The sequence below is a fragment of the Triticum urartu genome, chromosome 6 (assembly GCF_003073215.2).
Source record: "Triticum urartu cultivar G1812 chromosome 6, Tu2.1, whole genome shotgun sequence".
Taxonomy (NCBI): Eukaryota; Viridiplantae; Streptophyta; class Magnoliopsida; order Poales; family Poaceae; genus Triticum; species Triticum urartu.
Window position 1 is genome coordinate 61,684,180 of NC_053027.1, and position 25,011 is coordinate 61,709,190.

The following is a 25,011-nucleotide window of genomic DNA, read 5'->3' on the forward strand; positions in this document are numbered from 1 at the left end:
ATATCGGCGAAAGGTGCGCAGTATTTAGAGAGGCTGGCAATGGTGGAAGGAAGAAAAGTGCGTATAATCCATGGACTCAACATTAGTCATAAAGAACTCATATACTTATTGCAAAAATCTACAAGTTATCAAAGCAAAGTATTACGTGCATGCTCCTAGGGGGATATATTGGTAGGAAAAGACCATCGCTCGTCCCCGACCGCCACTCATAAGGAAGACAATCAAAAAATAAATCATGCTCCGACTTCATCACATAACGGTTCACCATATGTGCATGCTGCGGGAATCACAAACTTTAACACAAGTATTTCTCAAATCCACAACTACTCAACTAGCACAACTTTAATATCGTCATCTTCATATCTCAAAACAATTATCAAGCATCAAACTTCTCATAGCATTCAACACACTCATAAGAAAGTTTTTACTATTCTTGAATACCAAGCATATTAGGATTATTTAAGCAAATTACCATGCTATTTAAGACTCTCAAAATAATCTAAGTGAAGCATGAGAGATCAATAGTTTCTATAAAACAATTCCACCACCGTGCTCTAAAAGATATAAGTGAAGTACTAGAGCAAAACTATATAACTCAAATGATATAAGCGAAGCACATAGAGTATTCTAACAAATTCCAAATCATGTATGGCTCTCTCAAAAGGTGTGTACAGCAAGGATGATTGTGGTAAACTAAAAAATAAAGACTCAAATAATACAAGACGCTCCAAGCAAAACACATATCATGTGGTGAATAAAAATATAGCTCCAAGTAAAGTTACCGATAGAAGTAGACGAAAGAGGGGGTGCCTTCCGGGGCATCCCCAAGCTTTGGACTTTAGGTGTACTTAGATTATATTGGGGGTTCCATGGGCATCCCCAAGCTTAGGCTCTTGCCACTCCTTGTTCCATAATCCATCAAATCTTTACCCAAAACTTGAAAACTTCACAACACAAAACTTAAAGTAGAAAATCTCGTGAGCTCCGTTAGCGAAAGAAAACAAAAGACCACTTCAATGTACTGTAATGAACTCATTATTTATTTATATTGGTGTTAAACCTACTATATTCCAACTTCTCTGTGGTTTATAAATTATTTTACTAGCCATAGATTCATCAAAATAAGCAAACAACACACGAAAAACAGAATCTGTCAAAAACAGAACAGTCTGTAGTAATCTGTAGCTAGCGCAAGATCTGGAACCCCAAAAATTCTAAAATAAATTGCTGGACGTTAGGAATTTATCTATTAATCATCTGCAAAAATAATTAACTAAATATCACTTTCCAAATAAAAATGGCAGCATTTCTCGTGAGCGCTAAAGTTTCTGTTTTTTACAGCAAGATTAACAAGACTTTCCCCAAGTCTTCCCAATGGTTCTACTTGGCACAAACACTAATTAAACACAAAAAACACAACAAAAACAGAGGCTAGGTAAATTATTTATTACTAAACAGGAGCAAAAAGCAAGGAATAAAAATAAAATTGGGTTGCCTCCCAATAAGCGCTATCGTTTAACGCCCCTAGCTAGGCATAAAAAGCAAGGATAGATCTAGGTATTGCCATCTTTGGTTGGTAATTCTTCAATGAGGCATCTACCATCCTTAGGAATTTATTTCTTTTTATTGATTATCAAACTTTTAGGCACAAGATCGAGAAATTCATTTGTAACAAATGGTTCCTTAATGACAGCAAAAAGATTAGGATGAATACTTATAGATTTGAGATCTACAGTTTCTTTGCTAGAGGATTCACCTTTGTTTTTAGGAACATACATGAGCTTGGAAATTTTAGTTGGAGGGCTTGGGGTATTCTTTACGGAAGAAAAAGTGGTTCCCAAGTTGGTAATGATACCCTCAAGTTTATCAATTCTGGTGGAATCATGATTTATTCTTTCATTAACTATAGGTTCCTTCTCTTCAATATTTTTCAAAGTTACTCCTACTTTAGCTCCATATTGGGTAATTTGGTTGTGGATATTTTTATCGAAATTTTCAATCAAATCAATGGTAGCAACTTTATTTTCAATAATTTCAAGCTTTTGCATTACATGCTCCAAAGTTAACATAGTTCCATTAACCAAGAGAGGTGGTGAGCCAAATAAATCTATCATAGCATTATAAGAATCAAAAGTGTGGCTACCCAAGAAATTCCCTCCGGTAATGGTATCAGGGACATATCTGTACCAAGGAGCAACGCCAACATAAAAATTGCAAAGAAGAATGGAAGTAGATTGCTTCCTGGTAGATCTATTTTGAGCATTGCAAATTCTATACCAAGCGTCTTTTAGATTTTCTCCCTCCCTTTGCTTAAAATTTAGAACTTCATTCTCGGGAGACAACGGAGAAGATAGAGGACTTTCCATAGCGACAAGCAGACGGAAAAGAGGCGAATAGAGAAAGAGAAGGAGGATAGAGAGAGAGAGGGCGAATAAAACGGCAAGGGTGAAGTGGGGGAGAGGAAAACGAGAGGCAAATGGCAAATAATGTAATGCAGGAGATAAGGGTTGTGATGGGTACTTGGTATGTTGACTTTTGCGTAGACTCCCCGGCAACGGCGCCAGAAATGGCTCGTTGTCGGGAGTCAAATATTGACTTGCGCGAACCTCCCCTGCAACGGTGCCAGAAATCTTCTTGCTACCTCTTGAGCACTGCTTTGGATTTCCTTGAGGAGGAAAGGATGATGCAGCAAAGTAGCGTAAGTATTTCCCTCAGTTTTTGAGAACCAGGGTAACAATCCAGTAGGAGGCTACGCGCGAGTCCCTCGTACCTGCACAAAGCAAGTAACTCCTCGCAACCAACGTGATAACGGGTTGTCAATCCCTTCACGGTCACTTACGAGAGTGAGATCTGATAGATATGATAAGATAATATTTTTGGTATTTTTGTGATAAAGATGCAAAGTAAAATAAAAGCAAAGTAGTAAGCAAAGGAAATAACTAAGTATTGGAAGATTAATATGATGAAGATAGACCCGGGGGCCATAGGTTTCACTACTAGCTTCTCTCAAGAGCATAAGTATTTTACGGTGGGTGAACGAATTACTGTTGAGCAATTGACAGAATTGAGCATAGTTATGAGAATATCCAGGTATGATCATGTATATAGGCATCACGTCTGAGACAAGTAGACCGACTCCTGCCTGCATCTACTACTATTACTACACTCATCGACCGCTATCCAGCATGCATCTAGAGTATTAAGTTCATGAAAACAGAGTAACGCCTTAAGCAAGATGACAGGATGTGGAGGGATAAATTCATGCAATATGATAAAAAAACCATCTTGTTATCCTCGATGGCAACAATACAATACGTGCCTTGTTGCCCCTACTGTCACTGGGAAAGGACACCGCAAGATTGAACCCAAAGCTAAGAACTTCTCCCATTGCAAGAAAGATCAATCTAGTAGGCCAAACCAAACTGATAATTCGAAGAGACTTGCAAAGATAACCAATCATACATAAAAGAATTTAGAGAAGATTCAAATATTGTTCATAGATAGTCTTGATCATAAACCCACAATTCATCGGTCTCAACAAACACACCGCAAAAAGAAGATTACATCGAATAGATCTCCACAAGAGATGGGGAGAACATTGTATTGAGATCCAAAAAGAGAGAGGAAGCCATCTAGCTAATAATTATGGACCCGAAGGTCTGAGGTAAACTACTCACACTTCATCGGAGAGGCTATGGTGTTGATGTAGAAGCCCTCCATGATCGATACCCCCTTCGGCGGAGCTCCGGAACAGGCCCCAAGAAGGGATCTCGTGGATACAGAAAGTTACGGTGGTGGAATTAGGGTTTTGGCTCCGTTTCTGATCGTTTGGGGGTATGTAGGTATATATAGGAGGAAGGAGTACATCGGTGGAGCAACAGGGGGCCCACGAGGGTGGAGGGCGCGCCTGGGGGGGGTAGGCGGGCCCCCCTACCTCGTGGCCTCCTCCTTTATTTCTTGACGTAGGGTCCAAGTCTCCTGGATCATGTTCGGTGAGAAAATCACGTTCCCGAAGGTTTCATTCCGTTTGGACTCCGTTTGATATTCCTTTTCTTCGAAACCCTAAAATAGGCAAAATAAACAGCAATTCTAGGCTGGGCCTCCGGTTAATAGTTTAGTCCCAAAAATAATATAAAAGTGGATAATAAAGCCCAATAATGTCCAAAACAGTAGATAATATAGCATGGAGCAATCAAAAATTATAGATACATTGGAGACATATCAGAATCATGTTAGAAAATTGCCACATTTTATGAAATCTGGCAAATGGATGTCAAAACTACATTCCTTAATGGATTTCTTAAAGAAGAGTTGTATATGATGCAACTAGGAGGTTTTGTCGATCCTAAAGGTGCTAACAAAATGTGCAAGCTCCAGCGATCCATCTATGGACTAGTGCAAGCATCTCAGAGTTGGAATATACGCTTTGATGAGGTGAACAAAGCATATGGTTTTATACAGACTTGCAGTGAAGCCTGTATTTACAAGAAAGTGAGTGGGAGCACTACAACATTTCTGATAAGTATATGTGAATGACATATTGTTGATTGGAAATAATGTAGAATTTTCTATAAAGCATAAAGGAGTATTTGAAAGGAGTTTTTCAAATAAAGACCTCGGTGAAGCTACTTACATATTGAGCATCAAGATCTATAGAGATAGATCAAGACGCTTGATAAGTTTTTTCAATGAGTACATACCTTGACAAGATTTTGAAGTAGTTCAAAATGGAATAGTCAAAGAAAGAGTTCTTACCTGTGTTAAAAGGTGTGAAATTGAGTAAGACTCAAAGCCCGACCACGGCAGAAGATAGAAAGAGAATGAAAGTCATTCCCTATGCCTCGGCCATAGTTTCTATAAAGTATGCCATGCTGTGTACCAGATCTATTATATACCCTACACTGTGTTTAGCAAGGGAGTATAATAGTGATCTAGGAGTAGATCACTGGACAGCGGCCAAAATTATCCTTAGTGGAATAAGGATATGTTTCTCGATTATGGAGGTGACAAAAGGTTCGTCATAAAGGGTTACGTCGATGCAAATTTTGACACTGATCCAGATGACTCTAAGTCTCAATCTGGATACATTTTGAAAGTGGGAGCAATTAGCTAGAGTAGCTCCGTGCAGAGCATTGTTGACATAGAAATTTGCAAAATACATATGGATCTGAATGTGGCAGACTCGTAGACTAAACTTCTCTCACAAGCAAAACATGATCACACCTTAGTGCTCTTTGGGTGTTAATCACATAGCGATGTGAACTAGATTATTGACTCTAGTAAACCCTTTGGGTGTTGATCACATGACGATGTGAACTATGGGTGTTAATCACATGGTGATGTGAACTATTGGTGTTAAATCACATGGCGATGTGAACTAGATTATTAACTCTAGTGCAAGTGGGATACTGAAGGAAATATGCCCTAGAGGCAATAATAAAGTTATTATTTATTTCCTTATTTCATGATAAATGTTTATTATTCATGCTAGAATTGTATTAACCGGAAACATAATACATGTGTGAATACATAGACAAACATAGTGTCACTAGTATGTCTCTACTTGACTAGCTCGTTAACCAAAGATGGTTAAGTTTCCTAACCATAGACATGAGTTGTCATTTGATTAACGGGATCACATCATTAGGAGAATGATATGATTGACTTGACCCATTCTGTTAGCTTAGCACTTGATCGTTTAGTATGTTGCTATTGCTTTCTTCATGACTTATACATGTTCCTATGACTATGAGATTATGCAACTCCCATTTACCGGAGGAACACTTCGTGTTCTACCAAACGTCACAACGTAACTGGGTGATTATAAAGGTGCTCTACAGGTATCTCCGAAGATACTTGTTGAGTTGGCATATTTTGAGATTAGGATTTGTCACTCCGATCGTCGGAGAGGTATCTCTGGGCCCACTCGGTAATACACATCACTATAAGCCTTGCAAGCATTGTAACTAATGAGTTAGTTGCGGGATGATGTATTACGGAACGAGTAAAGAGACTTCCCGGTAACGAGATTGAACTAGGTATTGAGATACCGACGATCGAATCTCGGGCAAGTAACATACCGATGACAAAGGGAACAACGTATGTTGTTATGCGGTTTGACCGATAAATATCTTCGTAGAATATGTAGGAGCCAATATGAACATCCAGGTTCCGATATTGGTTATTGACCGGAGACGTGTCTCGGTCATGTCTACATAGTTCACGAACCCGTAGGGTCCACACGCTTAACGTTCGATGACGATTTGTATTATGAGTTTATGTGTTTTGATGTACCGAAGGTACTTCGGAGTCCCGGATGAGATCGGAGACATGACAAGGAGTCTCGAAATAGTCGAGACATAAAGATCGATATATTTGACGACTATATTAGGACATCAGAAAGGTTCCGAGTGATTCGGTTTTTTTTTTGGAGTACCGGAGAGTTACGGGAATTCGCCGGGGAGTATATGGGCCTTATTGGGCTTTAGGGGAAAGAGAGAAGAGAGGCTGCGCGCCCCCAATGCTTAGTCCGAGTTGGACTAGGGGGAGGGGCGGCGCCCCCTCCTTCCTTCTCTTATCCCTTTCCTTCTCTCCTACTCCTACTACTTGGAAGGGCTCTTAGTTCTACTAGAAAAGGGGGAATCCTACTCCCGGTGGAAGTAGGACTCCCTTAGGGCGCGTCATAGAGAGGGCCAGCCCTCCCCCTCCTCCACTCCTTTATATACGGGGAGGGGGGCACCCCTTGGAGACATAACAATTGATCATTGATCTTTTAGCCGTGTGCGGTGCCCCCTTCCATCATAATCCACCTCAGTCATATCGCAGCGGTGCTTAGGCGAAGCCCTGTGTCGGTAGCATCATCATCACCGTCATCACGCCGTCATGCTGACGGAACTCTCCCTCGAAGCTCTGCTGGATCGGAGTTCGTGGGACGTCATCGAGCTGAACGTGTGCTGAACTCGGAGGTGCCGTGCGTTCGGTACTTGGATCGGTCGGATCGTGAAGACGTACGACTACATCAATCGCGTTGTGCTAACGCTTCCGCTTTCGGTCTACGAGGGTACGTGGACACACTCTTACATCTCGTTGCTATGCATCACCATGATCCTGCGTGTGCGTAGGAATTTTTTTGAAATTACTACGTTCCCCAATAAAAAGACCCAAAGGGGCAGATCCAACTGATCTCAGCCATCGAACTAAGTTAATCCAACGACCTAGACTGCTCCAATGGCGAGTGTTAAATGTGTTTAACATGCAATTAATATCATACCAAATATTACACTAATCATAGGATTAACGCACAAATAATAGCATACCTAAAATCCGCGTCCAATTAATATATTGCCTAAATATTTAACGTGTGTTGCACGTGCGCATTTACTAGTATATCTTAAAGAGATGTTCATGTCTTGGAAAGAAAAAAATCACATGTTCAAAAACAAGTGTCCATGTATCTTGTACTGTTGGGGAAAGTAGTAATTTCAAAAAAAATCCTACGCACACGCAAGATCATGGTGATGCATACCAACGAGAGGGGAGAGTGTTGTCCACGTACCCTCGTAGACCGAAAGCGGAAGCGTTAGCACAACGCGGTTGATGTAGTAGTACATCTTCACGATTCGACCGATCAAGTTCCGAACGCACGACACCTCCGAGTTCAGCACACGTTCAGCCCGATGACGTCCCTCGAACTCCGATCCAGCCGAGTGTTGAGGGAGAGTTTCGTCAGCACGACGGCGTGGTGACGATGATGATGTTCTACCGACGCAGGGCTTCGCCTAAACACCGCTACAGTATTATCGAGGTGGACTATGGTGGAGGGGGGCACCACACACGGCTAAAAGATCAAATCAATTGTTGTGTCTCTGGGGTGCCCCCTACCCCCGTATATAAAGGAGCAAGGGGGGAGTTGCGGCCGGCCAGGAGGAGGCGCGCCAGGAGGAGTCCTACTCCCGCCGGGAGTAGGACTCCCTCCCTTCCTTGTTGGATTAGGAGAAGGGAGGAAAGAGGAGGGAGAGAGGAAGGAAAGGGGGGGGGGGTGCCGCCCCCCTCTCCTTGTCCTATTCGGACTAGAGGGGGAGGGGCGTGCGGCCCTACCCTAGCCACCTCTCCTCTTCTCCACTAAGGCCTACTATGGCCACTCCTCGTCATGTCCGTGATCACATCCGGGACTCCGAACAACCTTCGGTACATCAAAACTCATAAACTCATAATATAACCGTCATCGAAACATTAAGTGTGCGGACCCTACGGGTTCGAGAACTATGTAGACATGACCGAGACACGTCTCTGGTCAATAACCAATAGTGGAACCTGGATGCTCATATTGGCTCTCACATATTCTACGAAGATCTTTATCGGTCAAACCGCATAACAACATACGTTGTTCCCTTTGTCATCGGTATGTTACTTGCCCGAGATTCGATCGTCGGTATCTCAATACCTAGTTCAATCTCATTACCGGCAAGTCTCTTTACTCGTTCCGTAATACATCATCCCGCAACTAACTCATTAGTTGCAATGTTTACAAGGCTTAAGTGATGTGCATTACCGAGTGGGCCCAGAGATACCTCTCCGACAATCGGAGTGACAAATCCTAATCTCGAAATACACCAACCCAACAAATACCTTCGGAGACACCTGTAGAGCACCTTTATAATCACCCAGTTACGTTGTGACTTTTGGTAGCACACAAAGTGTTCCTCCGGTAAACGGGAGTTGCATAATCTCATAGTCATAGGAACATGTATAGGTCATGGAGAAAGCAATAGCAACATACTAAACGATCGAGTGCTAAGCTAACGGAATGGGTCAAGTCAATCACATCATTCTCCTAATGATGTGATCCCGTTAATCAAATGACAACTCATGTCTATGGCTAGGAAACATAACCATCTTTGATCAACGAGCTAGTCAAGTAGAGGCATACTAGTGACACTCTGTTTGTCTATGTATTCACACAGGTATTATGTTTCCGGTTAATACAATTCTAGCATGAATAATAAACATTTATCATGATATAATGAAATAAATAATAACTTTATTATTGTCTCTAGGGCATATTTCCTTCAGTCTCCCACTTGCACTAGAGTCAATAATCTAGATTACACAGTAATGATTCTAACACCCATGGAGTCTTGGTGCTGATCTTGTTTTGCTCGTGGAAGAGGCTTAGTCAATGGGTCTGCAACATTCAGATCTGTATGTATCTTGCAAATTTTTATGTCTCCCACATGGACTAGATCCCGGATGGAATTGAAGCATCTCTTGATGTGCTTGGTTCTCTTATGAAATCTGGATTTCTTCGCCAAGGCAATTGCTCCAGTATTATCACAAAAGATTTTCATTGGACCCGATGCACTAGGTATGACACCTAGATCGGATATGAACTCCTTCATCCAGACTCCTTCATTTGCTGCTTCCGAAGCAGCTATGTACTCCGCTTCACACGTAGATCCCGCCACGACGCTTTGTTTAGAACTGCACCAACTGACAGCTCCACCGTTCAATGTAAACACGTATCCGGTTTGCGATTTAGAATCATCCGGATCAGTGTCAAAGCTTGCATCAATGTAACCATTTACAATGAGCTCTTTGTCACCTCCATAAACGAGAAACATATCCTTAGTCCTTTTCAGGTATTTCAGGATGTTCTTGACCGCTGTCCAGTGATCCACTCCTGGATTACTTTGGTACCTCCCTGCTAGACTTATAGAAAGGCACACATCAGGTCTGATACACAGCATTGCATACATGTAGAGCCTATGGCTGAAGCATAGGGAACATCTTTCATCTTCTCTCTATCTTCTGCAGTGGTCGGGCATTGAGTCTTACTCAACTTCACACCTTGTAACACATGCAAGAACCCTTTCTTTGCTTGATCCATTTTGAACTTCTTCAAAACTTTGTCAAGGTATGTACTTTGTGAAAGTCCAATTAAGCGTCTTGATCTATATCTATAGATCTTGATGCCCAATATATAAGCAGCTTCACCGAGGTCTTTCATTGAAAAACTCTTATTCAAGTATCCCTTTATGCTATCCAGAAATTCTATATCATTTCCAATCAGCAATATGTCATCCACATATAATATCAGAAATGCTACAGAGCTCCCACTCACTTTCTTGTAAATACAGGCTTCTCCAAAAGTCTGTACAAAACCAAATGCTTTGATCACACTATCAAAGCGTTTATTCCAACTCCAAGAAGCTTGCACCAGTCCATAAATGGATCGCTGGAGCTTGCACACTTTGTTAGCTCCCTTTGGATCGACAAAACCTTCCGGTTGCATCATATACAACTCTTCTTCCAGAAATCCATTCAGAAATGCAGTTTTTATATCCATTTGCCAAATTTCATAATTATAAAATGCAGCAATTGCTAACATGATTCGGACAGACTTAAACATCGCTACAGGTGAGAAGGTCTCATCGTAGTCAATCCCTTGAACTTGTCGAAAACCTTTCGCAACAAGTCAAGCTTTATAGACAGTAATATTACCGTCAGCGCCAGTCTTCTTCTTGAAGATCCATTTATTCTCAATGGCTTGCCGATCAACGGGCAAGTCAACCAAAGTCCACACTTTGTTCTCATACATGGTTCCCATCTCAGATTTCATGGCCTCAAGCCATTTTTCGGAATCTGGGCTCACCATCGCTTCTTCATAGTTCGTAGGTTCGTCATGGTCTAGTAACATAACCTCCAGAACAGGATTACCGTACCACTCTGGTGCGGATCTTAGTCTGGTTGACCTACGAGGTTCAGTAACAACTTGATCTGAAGTTCCATGATTATCATCATTAACTTCCTCACTAATTGGTATAGACGTCACAGGAACCGGTTTCTGTGATGAACTACTTTCCAATAAGGGAGCAGGTATGGTTACCTCATCAAGTTCTACTTTCCTCCCACTCACTTCCTTCGAGAGAAACTCCTTCTCTAGAAAGGATCCATTCTTAGCAACGAATGTCTTGCCTTTGGATCTGTGATAGAAGGTGTACCCAACAGTCTTCTTTGGGTATCCTATGAAGACACATTTCTCCGATTTGGGTTCGAGCTTATCAGGTTGAAGCTTTTTCACATAAGCATCGCAGCCCCAAACTTTAAGAAACGGCAACTTTGGTTTCTTGCCAAACCACAGTTCATAAGGCGTCGTCTCAACGGATTTCGATGGTGCCCTATTTAACGTGAATGCAACCGTCTCTAAAGCATAACCCCAAAATGATAGTGGTAAACCAGTAAGAGACATCATAGATTGCACCATATCTAGTAAAGTACGATTACGACGTTCAAACACACCATTACGCTGTGGTGTTCTGGGTGGCGTGAGTTGCGAAACTATTCCGCATTGTTTCAAATGTAGACCAAACTTGTAACTCAAATATTCTCCTCCATGATCAGATCGTAGAAACTTTATTTTCTTGTTACGATGATTTTCAACTTCACTCTGAAATTCTATAAACTTTTCAAATGTTTCAGACTTATGTTTCATTAACTAGATATACCCATATCTGCTTAAATCGTCTGTGATGGTGAGAAAGTAACGATACCCGCCGCGAGCCTCAATATTCATTGGTCCACATACATCAGTATGTATGATCTCCAATAAATCAGTTGCTCGCTCCATAGTTCCGGAGAACGGCGTTTTAGTCATCTTTCCCATGAGGCACAGTTCGCAAGTACCAAGTGATTCATAATCAAGTGGTTCCAAAAGTCCATCAGTATGGAGTTTCTTCATGCGCTTTACACCGATATGACCTAAATGGCAGTGCCACAAATAAGTTGCACTATCATTATCAACTCTGCATCTTTTGGCTTCAACATTATGAATATGTGTATCACTACTATCGAGATTCATCAAAAATAGACCACTCTTCAAGGGTGCATGACCATAAAAGATATTACTCATATAAATAGAACAACCATTATTCTCTGATTTAAATGAATAACCGTCTCGCATCAAACAAGATCTAGATATAATGTTCATGCTCAACGCTGGCACCAAATAACAATTATTTAGGTCTAATACTAATCCCGAAGGTAGATGTAGAGGTAGCGTGCCGACGGCGATCACATCGACTTTGGAACCATTTCCCACGCGCATCGTCACCTCGTCCTTGGCCAGTGTTCGCTTAATCTGTAGTCCCTGTTTTGAGTTGCAAATATTAGCAACAGAACCAGTATCAAATACCCAGGTGCTACTGCGAGCTCTGGTAAGGTACACATCAATAACATGTATATCACATATACCTTTGTTCACCTTGCCATCCTTCTTATCCGCCAAATACTTGGGGCAATTCTGCTTCCAGTGACCAGTTTGCTTGCAGTAGAAGCACCCTCAGTCTCAGGCTTAGGTCCAGACTTGGGTTTCTTCTCTTGAGCAGCAACTTGTTTGTTGTTCTTCTTGAAGTTCCCCTTCTTCTTCCCTTTGTCATTTTTCTTGAAACTGGTGGTCTTATTGACCATCAACACTTGATGCTCCTTCTTGATTTCTACCTCCGCAGCCTTTAGCATTGTGAAGAGCTCGGGAATTGTCTTATCCATCCCTTGCATGTTATAGTTCATCACGAAGCTTTTGTAGCTTGGTGGCAGTGATTGAAGAATTCTGTCAATGACGCTATCATCCGGAAGATTAACTCCCAGTTGAATCAAGTGATTGCAATACCCAGACATCTTGAGTATATGCTCACTGATAGAACTATTCTCCTCCATCTTGCAGGTGTAGAACTTATTAGAGACTTCATATCTCTCAATCCGGGCATTCTTCTGAAATATTAACTTCAACTCCTGGAACATCTCATATGCTCCATGACGTTCAAAACGTCGTTGAAGTCCCGGTTCTAAGCCATAAAGCATGGCACACTGAACTATCGAGTAGTCATCAGCTTTGCTCTGCCAGACGTTCATAACATCTGGTGTTGCTCCTGCAGCAGGTTTGGCACCTAGCGGTGCTTCCAGGACGTAATTCTTCTGTGCAGCAATGAGGATAATCCTCAAGTTACGGACCCGGTCCGTGTAATTGCTACCATCATCTTTCAACTTTGCTTTCTCAAGGAACACATTAAAATTCAATGGAACAACAGCACGGGCCATCTATCTACAATCAACATAGACAAGCAAGATACTATCAAGTACTAAGTTCATGATAAATTTAAGTTCAATTAATCATATTACTTAAGAACTCCCACTTAGATAGACATCCCTCTAATCCTCTAAGTGATCACGTGATCCAAATCAACTAAACCATAACCGATCATCACGTGAACTCGAGTAGCTTTCAATGGTGAACATCACTTATGTTGATCATATCTACTATATGATTCACGCTCGACCTTTCGGTCTCAATGTTCCGATGCCATATCTGCATATGCTAGGCTCATCAAGTTTAACCTGAGTATTCTGCGTGTGCAAAACTGGCTTGCACCCGTTGTAGATGGACGTAGAGCTTATCACACCCGATCATCACGTGGTGTCTAGGCACGACGAACTTTGGCAACGGTGCATGCTCAGGGAGAACACTTTTATCTTGAAATTTAGTGACAGATCGTCTTATAATGCTACCGTCAATCAAAGCAAGATAAGATGCATAAAAGATAAACATCACATGCAATCAATATAAGTGATATGATATGGCCATCATCATCTTGTGCTTGTGATCTCCATCTCCGAAGCACTGTTATGATCACCATCGTCACCGGCCGACACCTTGATCTCCATCGTAGCATCGTTGTCGTCTCGCCAATCTTATGCTTCCACGACTATCGCTACCGCTTAGTGATAAAGTAAAGCATTACAGGGCGATTGCATTGCATACAATAAAGCGACAACCATATGGCTCCTGTCAGTTGCCGATAACTCGGTTAAAAAACATGATCATCTCATACAATAAAATTTAGCATCATGCTTTGACCATATCACATCACAACATGCCCTGCAAAAACAAGTTAGACATCCTCTACTTTGTTGTTGCAAGTTTTACGTGGCTGCTACGGGTTGAGCAAGAACCGTTCTTACCTATGCTTCAAAACCACAATGATAGTTTGTCAAGTTGGTGTTGTTTTAACCTTCGCAAGGACCAGGCGTAGCCACACTCGGTTCAACTAAAGTTGGAGAAACTGACACCCGCCAGCCACCTGTGTGCAAAGCACGTTGGTAGAACCAGTCTCGCGTAAGCGTACGCGTAATGTCGGTCCGGTCCGCTTCATCCAACAATACTGCCGAACCAAAGTATGACATGCTGGTAAGCGGTATGACTTATATCGCCCACAACTCACTTGTGTTCTACTCGTGCATATGACATCTACGCATAAAACTAGGCTCGGATGCCACTATTGGGGAACGTAGTAATTTCAAAAAAAATCCTACGCACACGCAAGATCATGGTGATGCATAGCAACGAGAGGGAAAAGTGTTGTCCACGTACCCTCGTAGACCGAAAGCGGAAGCGTTAGCACAACGCGGTTGATGTAGTCGTACGTCTTCACGATCCGACCGATCAAGTACCGAACGCACGACACCTCTGAGTTCAGCACACGTTCAGCCTGATGACGTCCCTCGAACTCCGATCCAGCCGAGTGTTGAGGGAGAGTTTCGTCAGCACGACGGCGTGGTGACGATGATGATGTTCTACCGACGCAAGGCTTCGCCTAAGCACCGCTACAGTATTATCGAGGTGGACTATGGTGGAGGGGGGCAACACACACGGCTAAATGATCAAATCAATTGTTGTGTCTCTGGGGTGCCCCTGCCCCCGTATATAAAGGAGCAAGGGGGGAGGTGCGGCCGGCCAGGAGGAGGCGCGCCAGGAGGAGTCCTAATCCCACCGGGAGTAGGACTCCCTCCCTTCCTTGTTGGATTAGGAGAAAGGGGGAAAGAGGAGGGAGAGAGGAAGGAAAGGGGGGGCGCCCCCCTCTCCTTGTCCTATTTGGACTAGAGGGGGAGGGGCGCGCGGCCCTGCCCTAGCCGCCTCTCCTCTTCTCCACTAAGGCCTACCATGGCCCATTAAGCCCCCGGGGGGGTTCCGATAACCCCTCAGTACTCCGGTAAAATCCCGATTTCACCCGGAACATTTCCGATATCCAAATATAGGCTTCCAATATATCAATCTTCATGTCTCGACCATTTCAAGACTGCTCGTCATGTCCGTGATCACATCCGGGACTCCGAACAACCTTAGGTACATCAAAACTCATAATATAACTGTCATCAAAACTTTAAGCGTGCGGACCCTACGGGTTCGAGAACTATGTAGACTTGACCGAGAGACGTCTCCGGTCAATAACCAATAGTGGAACCTGGATGCTGATATTGGCTCCCACATATTCTACGAAGATCTTTATCGGTCAGACCGCATAACAACATACATTGTTCCCTTTGTCATCGGTATGTTACTTGCCCGAGATTCGATCGTCGGTATCTCAATACCTAGTTCAATCTTGTTACCGGCAAGTCTCTTTACTCGTTCCCTAATACATCATCCCGCAACTAACTCATTAGTTGCAATGCTTGCAATGCTTAAGTGATGTGCATTACCGAGTGGGCCCAGAGATACCTCTCCGACAATCGGAGTGACAAATCCTAATCTCGAAATACGCCAACCCAACAAATACCTTCGGAGACACCTGTAGAGCACCTTTATAATCACCCAGTTACGTTGTGACTTTTGGTAGCACACAAAGTGTTCCTCCGGTAAACGGGAGTTGCATAATCTCATAGTCATAGGAACATGTATAGGTCATGAAGAAAGCAATAGCAACATACTAAACGATCGAGTGCTAAGCTAACGGAATGGGTCAAGTCAATCACATCATTCTCCTAATGATGTGATCTCGTTAATTAAATGACAACTCATGTTTACGGATAGGAAACATAACCATCTTTGATCAACGAGCTAGTCAAGTAGAGGCATACTAGTGACACTCTGTTTGTCTATGTATTCACACAAGTATTATGTTTCTGGTTAATACAATGTAGCATGAATAATAAACATTTATCATGATATAAGGAAATAAATAATAACTTTATTATTGCCTCTAGGGCATATTTCCTTCATGTACCAATAGTCATTATTTACTTAGGAAAATAATAGCAAGAAACAAAAAAGGATGGAAAACAAACGTTAAGTCTATACCAATATAAAAAGACCCAAAGCGGCGGATCCTACTGATCTCAGCCATCGAACTAAGTTAATCCAACGACCTAGACTGCTCCAATGGCGAGCGTTAAATGTGTAATTAATATCATACCAAATATTACACTAATCACAGGATTAACACACAAATAATAGCGTACCTAAAATCCGTGTGCAATTAATATATTGCCTAAATATTTAACGTGCGTTGCACGTGCGCATTTACTAGTATATCTTAAAGAGATGTTCATGTCTTGGAAAGAAAAAAAATCACATGTTCAAAAACAAGTGTCCGTGTATCTTGTACAAATAGTCATTTTTTACTTAGGAAAATAATAGCAAGAAACAAAAAAAGGATGGAAAACAAATGTTAAGATGAGTGAAAAAGAATAGGAATATATAAATATAATAAAGGATGGAAAACAAAAGTTAAGATGAGTGAAAAATAATAGGAATAGATAAATATAATAAAAATTTAAGAGAACTAAGGGGAAAAATAAGACAATGACTTGGATGCAATTCAGTGTGTGGTGTTGTTCAGTTCAGAATGAAGAAAGATGATGTCCTTATGACCTGCTCCTGTGTGAGATAGAAAATTGGGCTTGCAGAGTGCAATCCAGTTATAATGTGGTTCAGTTGAGAGTAAAAGGAAAGAAAGAAGGACGAAATTGTACGCAACCTTGTCTCTCCTCCCTTCGTTTCTCCTCCAAGGAAAGATGACTAGGGTTTCTGCCTCCCGTTGGCTGCGCCGCCGATCTACCACGTCTCCTGTGGCCTTAGGGCCATGGGTGCATGGTGGATCCCGGCCCTTGCCGGTGGGAGGGCTCCGTTTTAGGTGCTTTAAGTTTTGTTAGGGTCCGTGTTTTGATCAGGAAGACGAGACAACGACGGCTTCTTGAAGACGGAAATAAGGTTCTCCCCGCCTAGCCCCCGTACCGGTGGTACGTCTAGTATCGTTGGAGAGCGTGTGGAAGTGTGTCTCCCGCGGATCTCGCGGGATTTGGTTGGTGGTTGTATTTGGTGGATTTGCTCGGGTCCGGTCTTTGTTCATGTGTCTTCACATTGGGTCCTTCCGATATAAGCTTCTCTTCAATGGCGACGGTTGTTGTTCTAGTGCGTTGGTCCTACTGGGCCTTATCATAACGACTTCTTGACTGTCTACTACAACAAGTTATGCCTAGTTTCGGCGAGGGAGGGGCGATGACGGCGGCGCGCCTTCAGTTCACTTCAATGCTTATAGTCGTCGCTAGGTGATGTATGAATCTGGATGTATTTTTATTATTTTTTATGTTGGATGTACTGTCATGATTGAAGATGAATAGATTGGAAGTTTCTCGCAAAAAAGAAAAAAAGAAGCACAAGAGAGAGGATATAAGGTCCTATTTGTTTGGGCTTTTTGCTTCTGCTTTTGCAGCTTTTTCATTTTAGCCAAAAAGCCAAAAAAGCTCCTAAATAGGTGCTTTTTTGCTTCGGCTTTTGGCTTATATCATCATATTGATTCATAAGCCAAAAGCTGAAGCAAAACACCCCTATTTAAGAGTTTTTGTTGCTCTTTTACCAAATAGAAAAGCTGTAAAAGCAGAATCAAAAGCCAAAACAAATAAGGCCTAAATTGCGTGGTAGAAAAAAAATCTTCCCTTTTTTCTACGCAGTTGCACTTTCATTAGCTGTAGTTTGAAACAATCCAAGTTTTAACAGTCCTCGCCTATGCATAGTTAGTGGCTTGGTGCTACTTATGTTAAAAGATTCACAACTATCTAGGAGTTTCTACCAAGTAGAGTGCACTCTTCCTATTGGAGCATTAGTATACTTCAGTTCTACTAGAGTATCCATCTTATTTTGTGTGCAAATATTTGTGTGATATTTTGGCACATAAATTTAGTCTCAACGGAAGACAATAGTTTAGACTTGATTCTGATAACTTCGTCTAATATGTTTTTGTTCTTAATTTTAGTATGAATATAAATTACTTGCGTAGTTGCATTGTTTTGACTCATCCAAGCTAGCTGTATAGTAGAAGTTTAGCATGCTCACAAGATGATTTGGTTGGGTTTTGATAATGAGTATCATTGCTCTGTGCATGCTGAGAAGGTTATTTATATGTGCTGAATTGATTAAATTATACTTCTTGAGAGTAGTTGTTTGGGATTATTTGTGAACAAATTGAACCCGGAAGATGCTTCAGGAATAGACCCGTCGCAAAGGCCCCTATAATTATAAGTTCTAGGTGTCACCATATAAAATCTAAGAATTTCTTTGAAAGTGGCAATCTTACAATGCAGAACTTAAATTACACTGAAATCATTACAAATTTTGTTTAACTAGAATCTTGGTGCGTGGATGGAGAAAGAAGAAAAGGAGAAAATAAAATAGTAAGAAAAAAAAAGAACGACTATGCTGCTTGATGTGCATGGGATTTATAAAAAATATGTTAGACAGGATTAATGTGGAACCACCAAAGCATGTATGACTCAATGCAATGCACGGATATTGATTTAAAAACCACAAGTTTTACTTCTTTGAACACATCATAGATAGAGACATTCATACATACGCATATATACACACCCGTATGAAAGCACACACGCATACTTTACCCTATTAGCACTACGAGAGACCGAGCCGGCACATCATCTTGAGATTGATGAAATCGTCACACACACTTTCGTAGTCAACAAGACGTCAACGCACATCCCCGAGGGGCTTGAAATAAATCCAGAAAAATGCGATCATCAATGCAGGTCTAGAACTTCCCTGATGGTTCATTCCGCCCACAAAGAATATAGCCATCTGAGCTACACTCAGTTCGTCAAATTGCAATGAATAGGCTTTTTGTTGGTCACTAGATGATACCTCGCACGTTGTTGCGGGAACGTTTGTAATACATCCAGTTAGAATTGGTTGTATGAAACATGAATTTTTAGAGTTATAATATAAGAACTAAAGCTAAAAATAAGTATGATTTGTGGTGTTTGATTATTGTATAATGTAAATATCCTAATAGAATGTAAACTCTCATGCATGTTTGCATGTCCAAGTGGCTTTTTATTATGCATGATTATATGTTGTGGTGGGTCTTTCTTCTTGCATGTTGAATGATGAGGTGACATACTTGCATGTTTTTTTTTGAGCATCAGTACATACACAAGCGCTCATATACACACGCATACACTCACCCCTATAAACGCACACACGCACACTCTATCTCTATGAGCACCTCCAAAAAACTGAGCCGGCATATCATCTTGAGAGAAATAGGCTAGCGAGGGCTAGCCATTTAGATATAGTAGAAGATTACGAGAAAGAAAAAAGAAACATGAATAAGTTTTTTTTAGGGCAGAAAAGTGAATAAGTGGAGTTCTCGGCAGCTCCATCTCTTTGGCCGAAAGCGTCCACCAGATCTTTCCGGCATCCGCGTCGCTCGTCGTCGCCTCCGCCGCCATGTGGAGAGGCGGCGCCACCGCCGCCTCCGCCGCGAGGGCTCTCCGCTCGCGCATGCTCGGAGACCCCGTTCACCACCCCTCTACGGCTATTCTCCCCATCCCTTCGGCGCGCGCCGCCTGCTCGGCACCCTCTGCCGCCTCCCCCGCGCCCATCGTCGCTGAAGCGGCGGCCGCCTCGGTAGCTGTTTCGTCGGGAGCCAGATCCGCCTCCGACGTGCTGCGTCACTACGGGCAGTGCTACTGGGAGCTCTCCAAAGCCCGCCTCAGGTGCGCGATTTGCTTCCATTTCCCTTCAGAAGACCAATTCTATTCTTACAATTGATGTTTTTCAGAATGAAATAAAGATATGCTTTTCAATTTTTGAGGTTATATTCCGAAGAAATGAACTTCATCAACTTTGTGATTTGGGATCTATAACAGTCGAGCTAAATTGTGAACCCTTTAACAATTTGGGATCTATGACTCATTAATACCCCTTAAAGTTTATGCGCTGCAGGATCTCGTATGCTAAATTGTGAACCTTCGGTTCGTAATATTGGCTCTATAAAATTAACTTATGATACTGTTCAGGAAACATATGATGCTATGTGAAAAACTAGCTAATGGAGCCCTTTTGTTTGTAATGTAGAAATGGAATTGTAAGTGTACTGCAGACTGGACAAGCCACCTCTTTTTGTTATAACCACAACGATGGAAACACCAAATTTCTTGATAAGCAAAACTGCCTTCAAGTTACCTTATAACACACTAAACAGAGGTGTGATGCAGTAGATGTCTTTATACTTAGGTGCGTTTATTAAGCATGACCTCTTCTCTTCTCGTTGTTCTTGTTTTTGCTTCACCATTCAGTTTTATTGTGCTTTTGGAGCCATGTCCTGAAATATTAGGGTTTGGCCAAAGCTTTTGCGTGCGGCGGAGATGCTAGATAGTAGATAGTGTCTGCTGCCAAATCATTACTGTCTTGATCGGTCCACCTTGACAATGTATGCATAGTGGTCAATTAGTGGTTTAGTGTGCCTGAAAAGCTAAGATGATCTTTGTAGCGGTAAAAATGAACTATAATTTAATTATTTCCTTTATGTTTTTGTCATAAGGTGTTTAGTATCGTTAGTTTTTTCCATTCATCGGATTTTATAAATTGTAATTGCACTCGACTTCTAGCAATCTTTCCTCATATGATAAGATATGAAACAATATCCCATATGTTTGTAGTCCAAATGTTCTGTTGCATGTTCTCTTTAGAATTCATATTGCACATATGGTATTTATGTTCTATTGTTTGTTGAACCACATGGTACCCCTATTTAGAATGGGGAATACAATTCATAGGCGATAAACTTTGAAAGTCTCCTGTACCATCTAACATCCATTACGACTTATTTTTGGTTAGAATGCATAAATTGAATCGAGAGTTTGATACAGTACCTCAAAGTTCAATTAGTCAAAATCTCTCAGACAGTAGGCATAACCATCTATTCTCCCTAAACAAATTCTAGTTTTAATGCCTTCTTTGGAGAAATTGTTCTGTGGGATTTATGTATGTCTGGAGAGTGCACGTATGGGTTAATATGTGTCCCTTGGATATATTCAGACAATCTTATGATTTTGAATTTGCCATGGTCTGTGTCTTGCATCTTGGAACTCCTTGTGGCTGACAAATTATTTGTCCTCTTGTTGCATTTCTTTTATTTGATTATACGTTCTATTTTTTATGGTATTTAGTGCACTTGTCGTGGCAACATCGGGGGCTGGATATGTGCTCGGTAGTGGCAGCATTGTAGACATTGCTGGACTTTGCTACACATGCACTGGTACCATGATGGTTGCAGCATCTGCCAACACTCTCAACCAGGTATGTGCTTGTTTTTTGGGGCAGCCTTTTCCATTAGCATGTTGGTTAACCAAACCAATATTCATTGTGTTCACATTCTTGCAATCCTTTTATGTTCATTGTCACACAATGTCACACTTCAATATCAGTTTTTGAGAAGTTATTCTGATTTTCTTACATATTTACATCGGGATTTATAGATATCATATACACCTGGTTATCACGCTTAGAGACAATGAACTTGGTGCATCGACATCCTTTTCAGGTGTTTGAAATAAAGAATGATGCTAAAATGAAAAGGACAATGCGACGGCCCCTACCATCAGGGCGTATTAGTCCTGTGCATGCTGCCATGTGGGCTACAACTGTTGGAACTGCAGGAACAGCATTATTGGCTTGCAAGGTTCGGCTCTTTGCTGTTTGCTTGTACTTGCTTTACACTTTGTTTAAAGTGTATGCGGCCACTGTAGATGGTATGATGCTGTTATTGGAACTAAACATTAAGAAATTTTGGCAAGGTCTGTGCAGGCTAATGACTTAGCTGCTGGGCTTGCAGCATCCAATCTCATTCTGTATGCATTTGTATACACTCCACTGAAGCAAATACACCCTGTCAATACATGGGTGGGAGCGGTTGTTGGCGCCATTCCGCCACTTCTAGGGTATGTTACTACTGAAGACACATTTCTGGATTATCTAGGTGCAGGTTGAAGGTGGTATTTTATATGTTGAAAATAATGGAGCGAGTGTATATTCTTCATCTCCTATTTTAATTTCTTATTGTGCACCCTGGTTTTGGTCATTTAATGGCCTGGCAACTGGAACAATCTGGTTTAGTACTGCCATGAAGATCATGCATGGCTCGGCGTATGGGATTGGGTAATAGAACATGGCTTAGGGAGGATGAATGAGGGGGATGACAGATTGATAAACTATTCTCTTATTGCGTGATTAAATGTGATACATGCTAGTCCTTTATGTAGGACGACTAACTTGATCCGCAAGTCGTATTTCAGTTTAGACCAAAGTTAAAAAAGGTGATAGGTGCTAATTGTGAGTTTCACCACTGCCTTGCGCTTTTCTGACCAAAGCGCACGCTTAAGCTCACATTAACCACTAGGCGTTTTGCTATTGCCTAGAGCCTAGGCATGTCTTTTTTAATGGTTTAAACTCAAGACCAAACCATAACTACCTTCCTAGTTCAGTTGGACTCTTCTTAATTTAACTAGTCTCTTTGTAATGGACCCAACTGTATCCAACAAGGATAAATACTAATCGAGTTACTCCTTTTCTTAACTTTCCAATCTCTAGCATAAGCTATCCAATGCCTTCACGGATAAGCCTATTTCCTGCTGCCTTGTGCACCCACGGCCATAACAGATTCGTCAGAATGAAGCAACATATACATCGTAGAGCCCTCTGGACCTACAAGCTTAAACACACAAATTGAAGTTATGGACTACTTACTCTCAAAACCATAGCTGCTGACATGAAGCATCAAACTGGATGATACCACTGCCCTCGAGACTGTTTCAGGCCATACAGTCACATCTTAAGCAAGCAAATAAAAAAAAGGTCGCTTATAGGCTCAGAGTCCAGTAATACTTCAAGGAGAAGGAAAGCTCTAAATCTCCTGCCGGCATTATAAAGGAAGGAGATACGAGAAAACAAATTTACAACTGGACGCGACTCTTTCTGTTACCTGAGCCCTTCTTGTACTGGAATGCTGGCATTATTGGACTAGAAGGTCTTTAGGGGCTGGGATACACAGTGGTGCAGTTAAAGCAATAAGTGCATTAGATGAATATATGATGACTCGGATTTGAGAACTGGAATAGGTATTGGGTGTATGTTTTTTCTCTCAGTCCAGACTAATAAGTTCATAAAGAAGAAACCTTTACATCTGTCCTTGACCACAGCATCCAGCTATTCATAATCACCCGCCTACATTTCTACTTCCTCTGTACCAAAATGTAAGACGTTTTTTGGTTTTGCATAGGGCATAAAAAACATCTTACATTTTGTTACGGAGGGAGTATTTCAGAAATTCTTCAGTATTTGTAGCATTGCTCTAATAGACTGCCTGCACAGGTGTAGAATATCATGCTTTAGTGCATCATGGGCATATATATATTCTGTGTATTATTGCACTCTTGTTTATTTGTTGAATGATTATTAATGGAGCTGTGCAATATGTTTACACGGCATGTGGCCCTTATTTATCTTGACACAGGTGGGCGGCAGCAGCATCTGAACTGTCACTCAACTCTATGATTCTGCCGGCTGCTTTGTACTTTTGGCAGTTACCACATTTCATGGCCCTTGCGTACTTATGCCGCGCTGACTACCTTGCTGGAGGGTAACTCAATTATTCCAACTGTAGTAGTTACATCAAAATGTTAACTGGTCCTAATTTGTATCCTTGACATGTGATTGGCTTGTTGATTCAGGTATCGTATGCTCTCTTTTGCTGATCCTACTGGCAAGAGAACTGCATGGGTTTCACTCAGAAATTGTCTCTACATGCTGCCGTTGGGGTTATTTGCATATAACTGTAAGTACTAAAAAATCATATAGGTTCTCTAGTTTCCATTTGCTTCTACTACTACTTATAATAAAGTACTTGGTCAAACTTGGGATCTTTCTTACTCATGGAACTAACTAATGCTTTGTAGGGGGGCTAACATCCGAATGGTTCAGTTTTGAAGCATCGCTTCTAACGACGGGCCTCGCCATTGGAGCCTTATCATTTGTACTGGCTCCTAGTCAGAAGAGTGCAAGAAGAATGTTCCATGGTAGCCTCTTGTATCTTCCTGCTTTGATGGCTGGACTTATATTGCATCGGCTGCCCAACGAACAGAAGGAGCATAACAACATTCATCAGACTAGTGAGATCGCTGGGGTTCTCCGCGGCGCCGAGCTGTGGGACGAAGAAGAAAGAGCTAGACAGAAACAGGAAGACCTGAAACATTCTCGTCGTGCTCAATCACGCCCTCCAGTTGCCTATGCTTCTGTAGCCCCATTCCCCTTCTTGCCTGTGCCTGTGTACGTCTCTCCAGAAGCTCATGAGTTTTGAAAACCTTGTCCCAGCAGCCAGGGCTGCAATGGTTTCATCTTCCTTCCTTTTTGTCTGTTGTCAGAAAATTCTTTTCCGCTCTTGACAGGAAATTTTACCGCTCAGGGGAATTCCTATTTGTATTGTTGAATTAAAATATGAGAATAATGAGCGCAATTTTTATTTGTAAAAAAACATAAATTCAGTTGTTGGGCTCACGTGAGTATAAAATCGATGTTTCAGAGTACCTTGATACAGGGCCATCTAGAAGCAACATGTATCTCATGCTTCCACAACTTCTCTTCTCTGCCTGGGTCTAAATTTCCAGCATTTCCAACCAATCATGCCTCCCTGTGATTCCTTGTTTGAATCAGCATGTGGTACAGTGAGTAAAGCTCCGGTGCCGCATGAGCAACAGGCTTCATCATAACCTCACGTGGAACCCAGTTGTCATTCTAGATATGTGCGTGGATTGGCCGTCTCCAATTCTACTTATCAGCCCTTGTTTCAACAAAACCCTTCCTTCCAAAACTGATCTCCAGATTTGTGAAGG

The 25,011-nt window shown here is 41.7% G+C and overlaps 1 protein-coding gene across 1 annotated transcript; it reads left to right on the forward strand.

Moving 5' to 3' along the window:
• Positions 1–19,492: 19,492 nt before the first annotated feature.
• Positions 19,493–24,705, forward strand: LOC125513432 (protoheme IX farnesyltransferase, mitochondrial-like). Its single transcript, XM_048678550.1, has 7 exons — positions 19,493–19,839; positions 21,295–21,424; positions 21,669–21,806; positions 21,932–22,065; positions 23,637–23,762; positions 23,854–23,957; positions 24,079–24,705. Exons 1-7 carry the CDS (start codon positions 19,571–19,573, stop codon positions 24,477–24,479), a joined length of 1,302 nt encoding a protein of 433 aa, XP_048534507.1. The 5' UTR covers positions 19,493–19,570; the 3' UTR covers positions 24,480–24,705.
• The last annotated feature ends 306 nt before the right edge of the window (positions 24,706–25,011 follow it).

What these genes read in the sequence shown, in the direction of transcription:
- LOC125513432 (XM_048678550.1), top strand. Translation starts at nt 19,571, where the DNA reads ATGTGGAGAGGCGGCGCCACCGCCGCCTCCGCCGCGAGGGCTCTCCGC. An exon ending in GCCATTCCGCCACTTCTAGG is followed by an intron (nt 22,066 to 23,636) that starts GTATGTTACTAC and finishes ATCTTGACACAG; the next exon opens with GTGGGCGGCAGCAGCATCTG. An exon ending in GCTGACTACCTTGCTGGAGG is followed by an intron (nt 23,763 to 23,853) that starts GTAACTCAATTA and finishes TTGTTGATTCAG; the next exon opens with GTATCGTATGCTCTCTTTTG.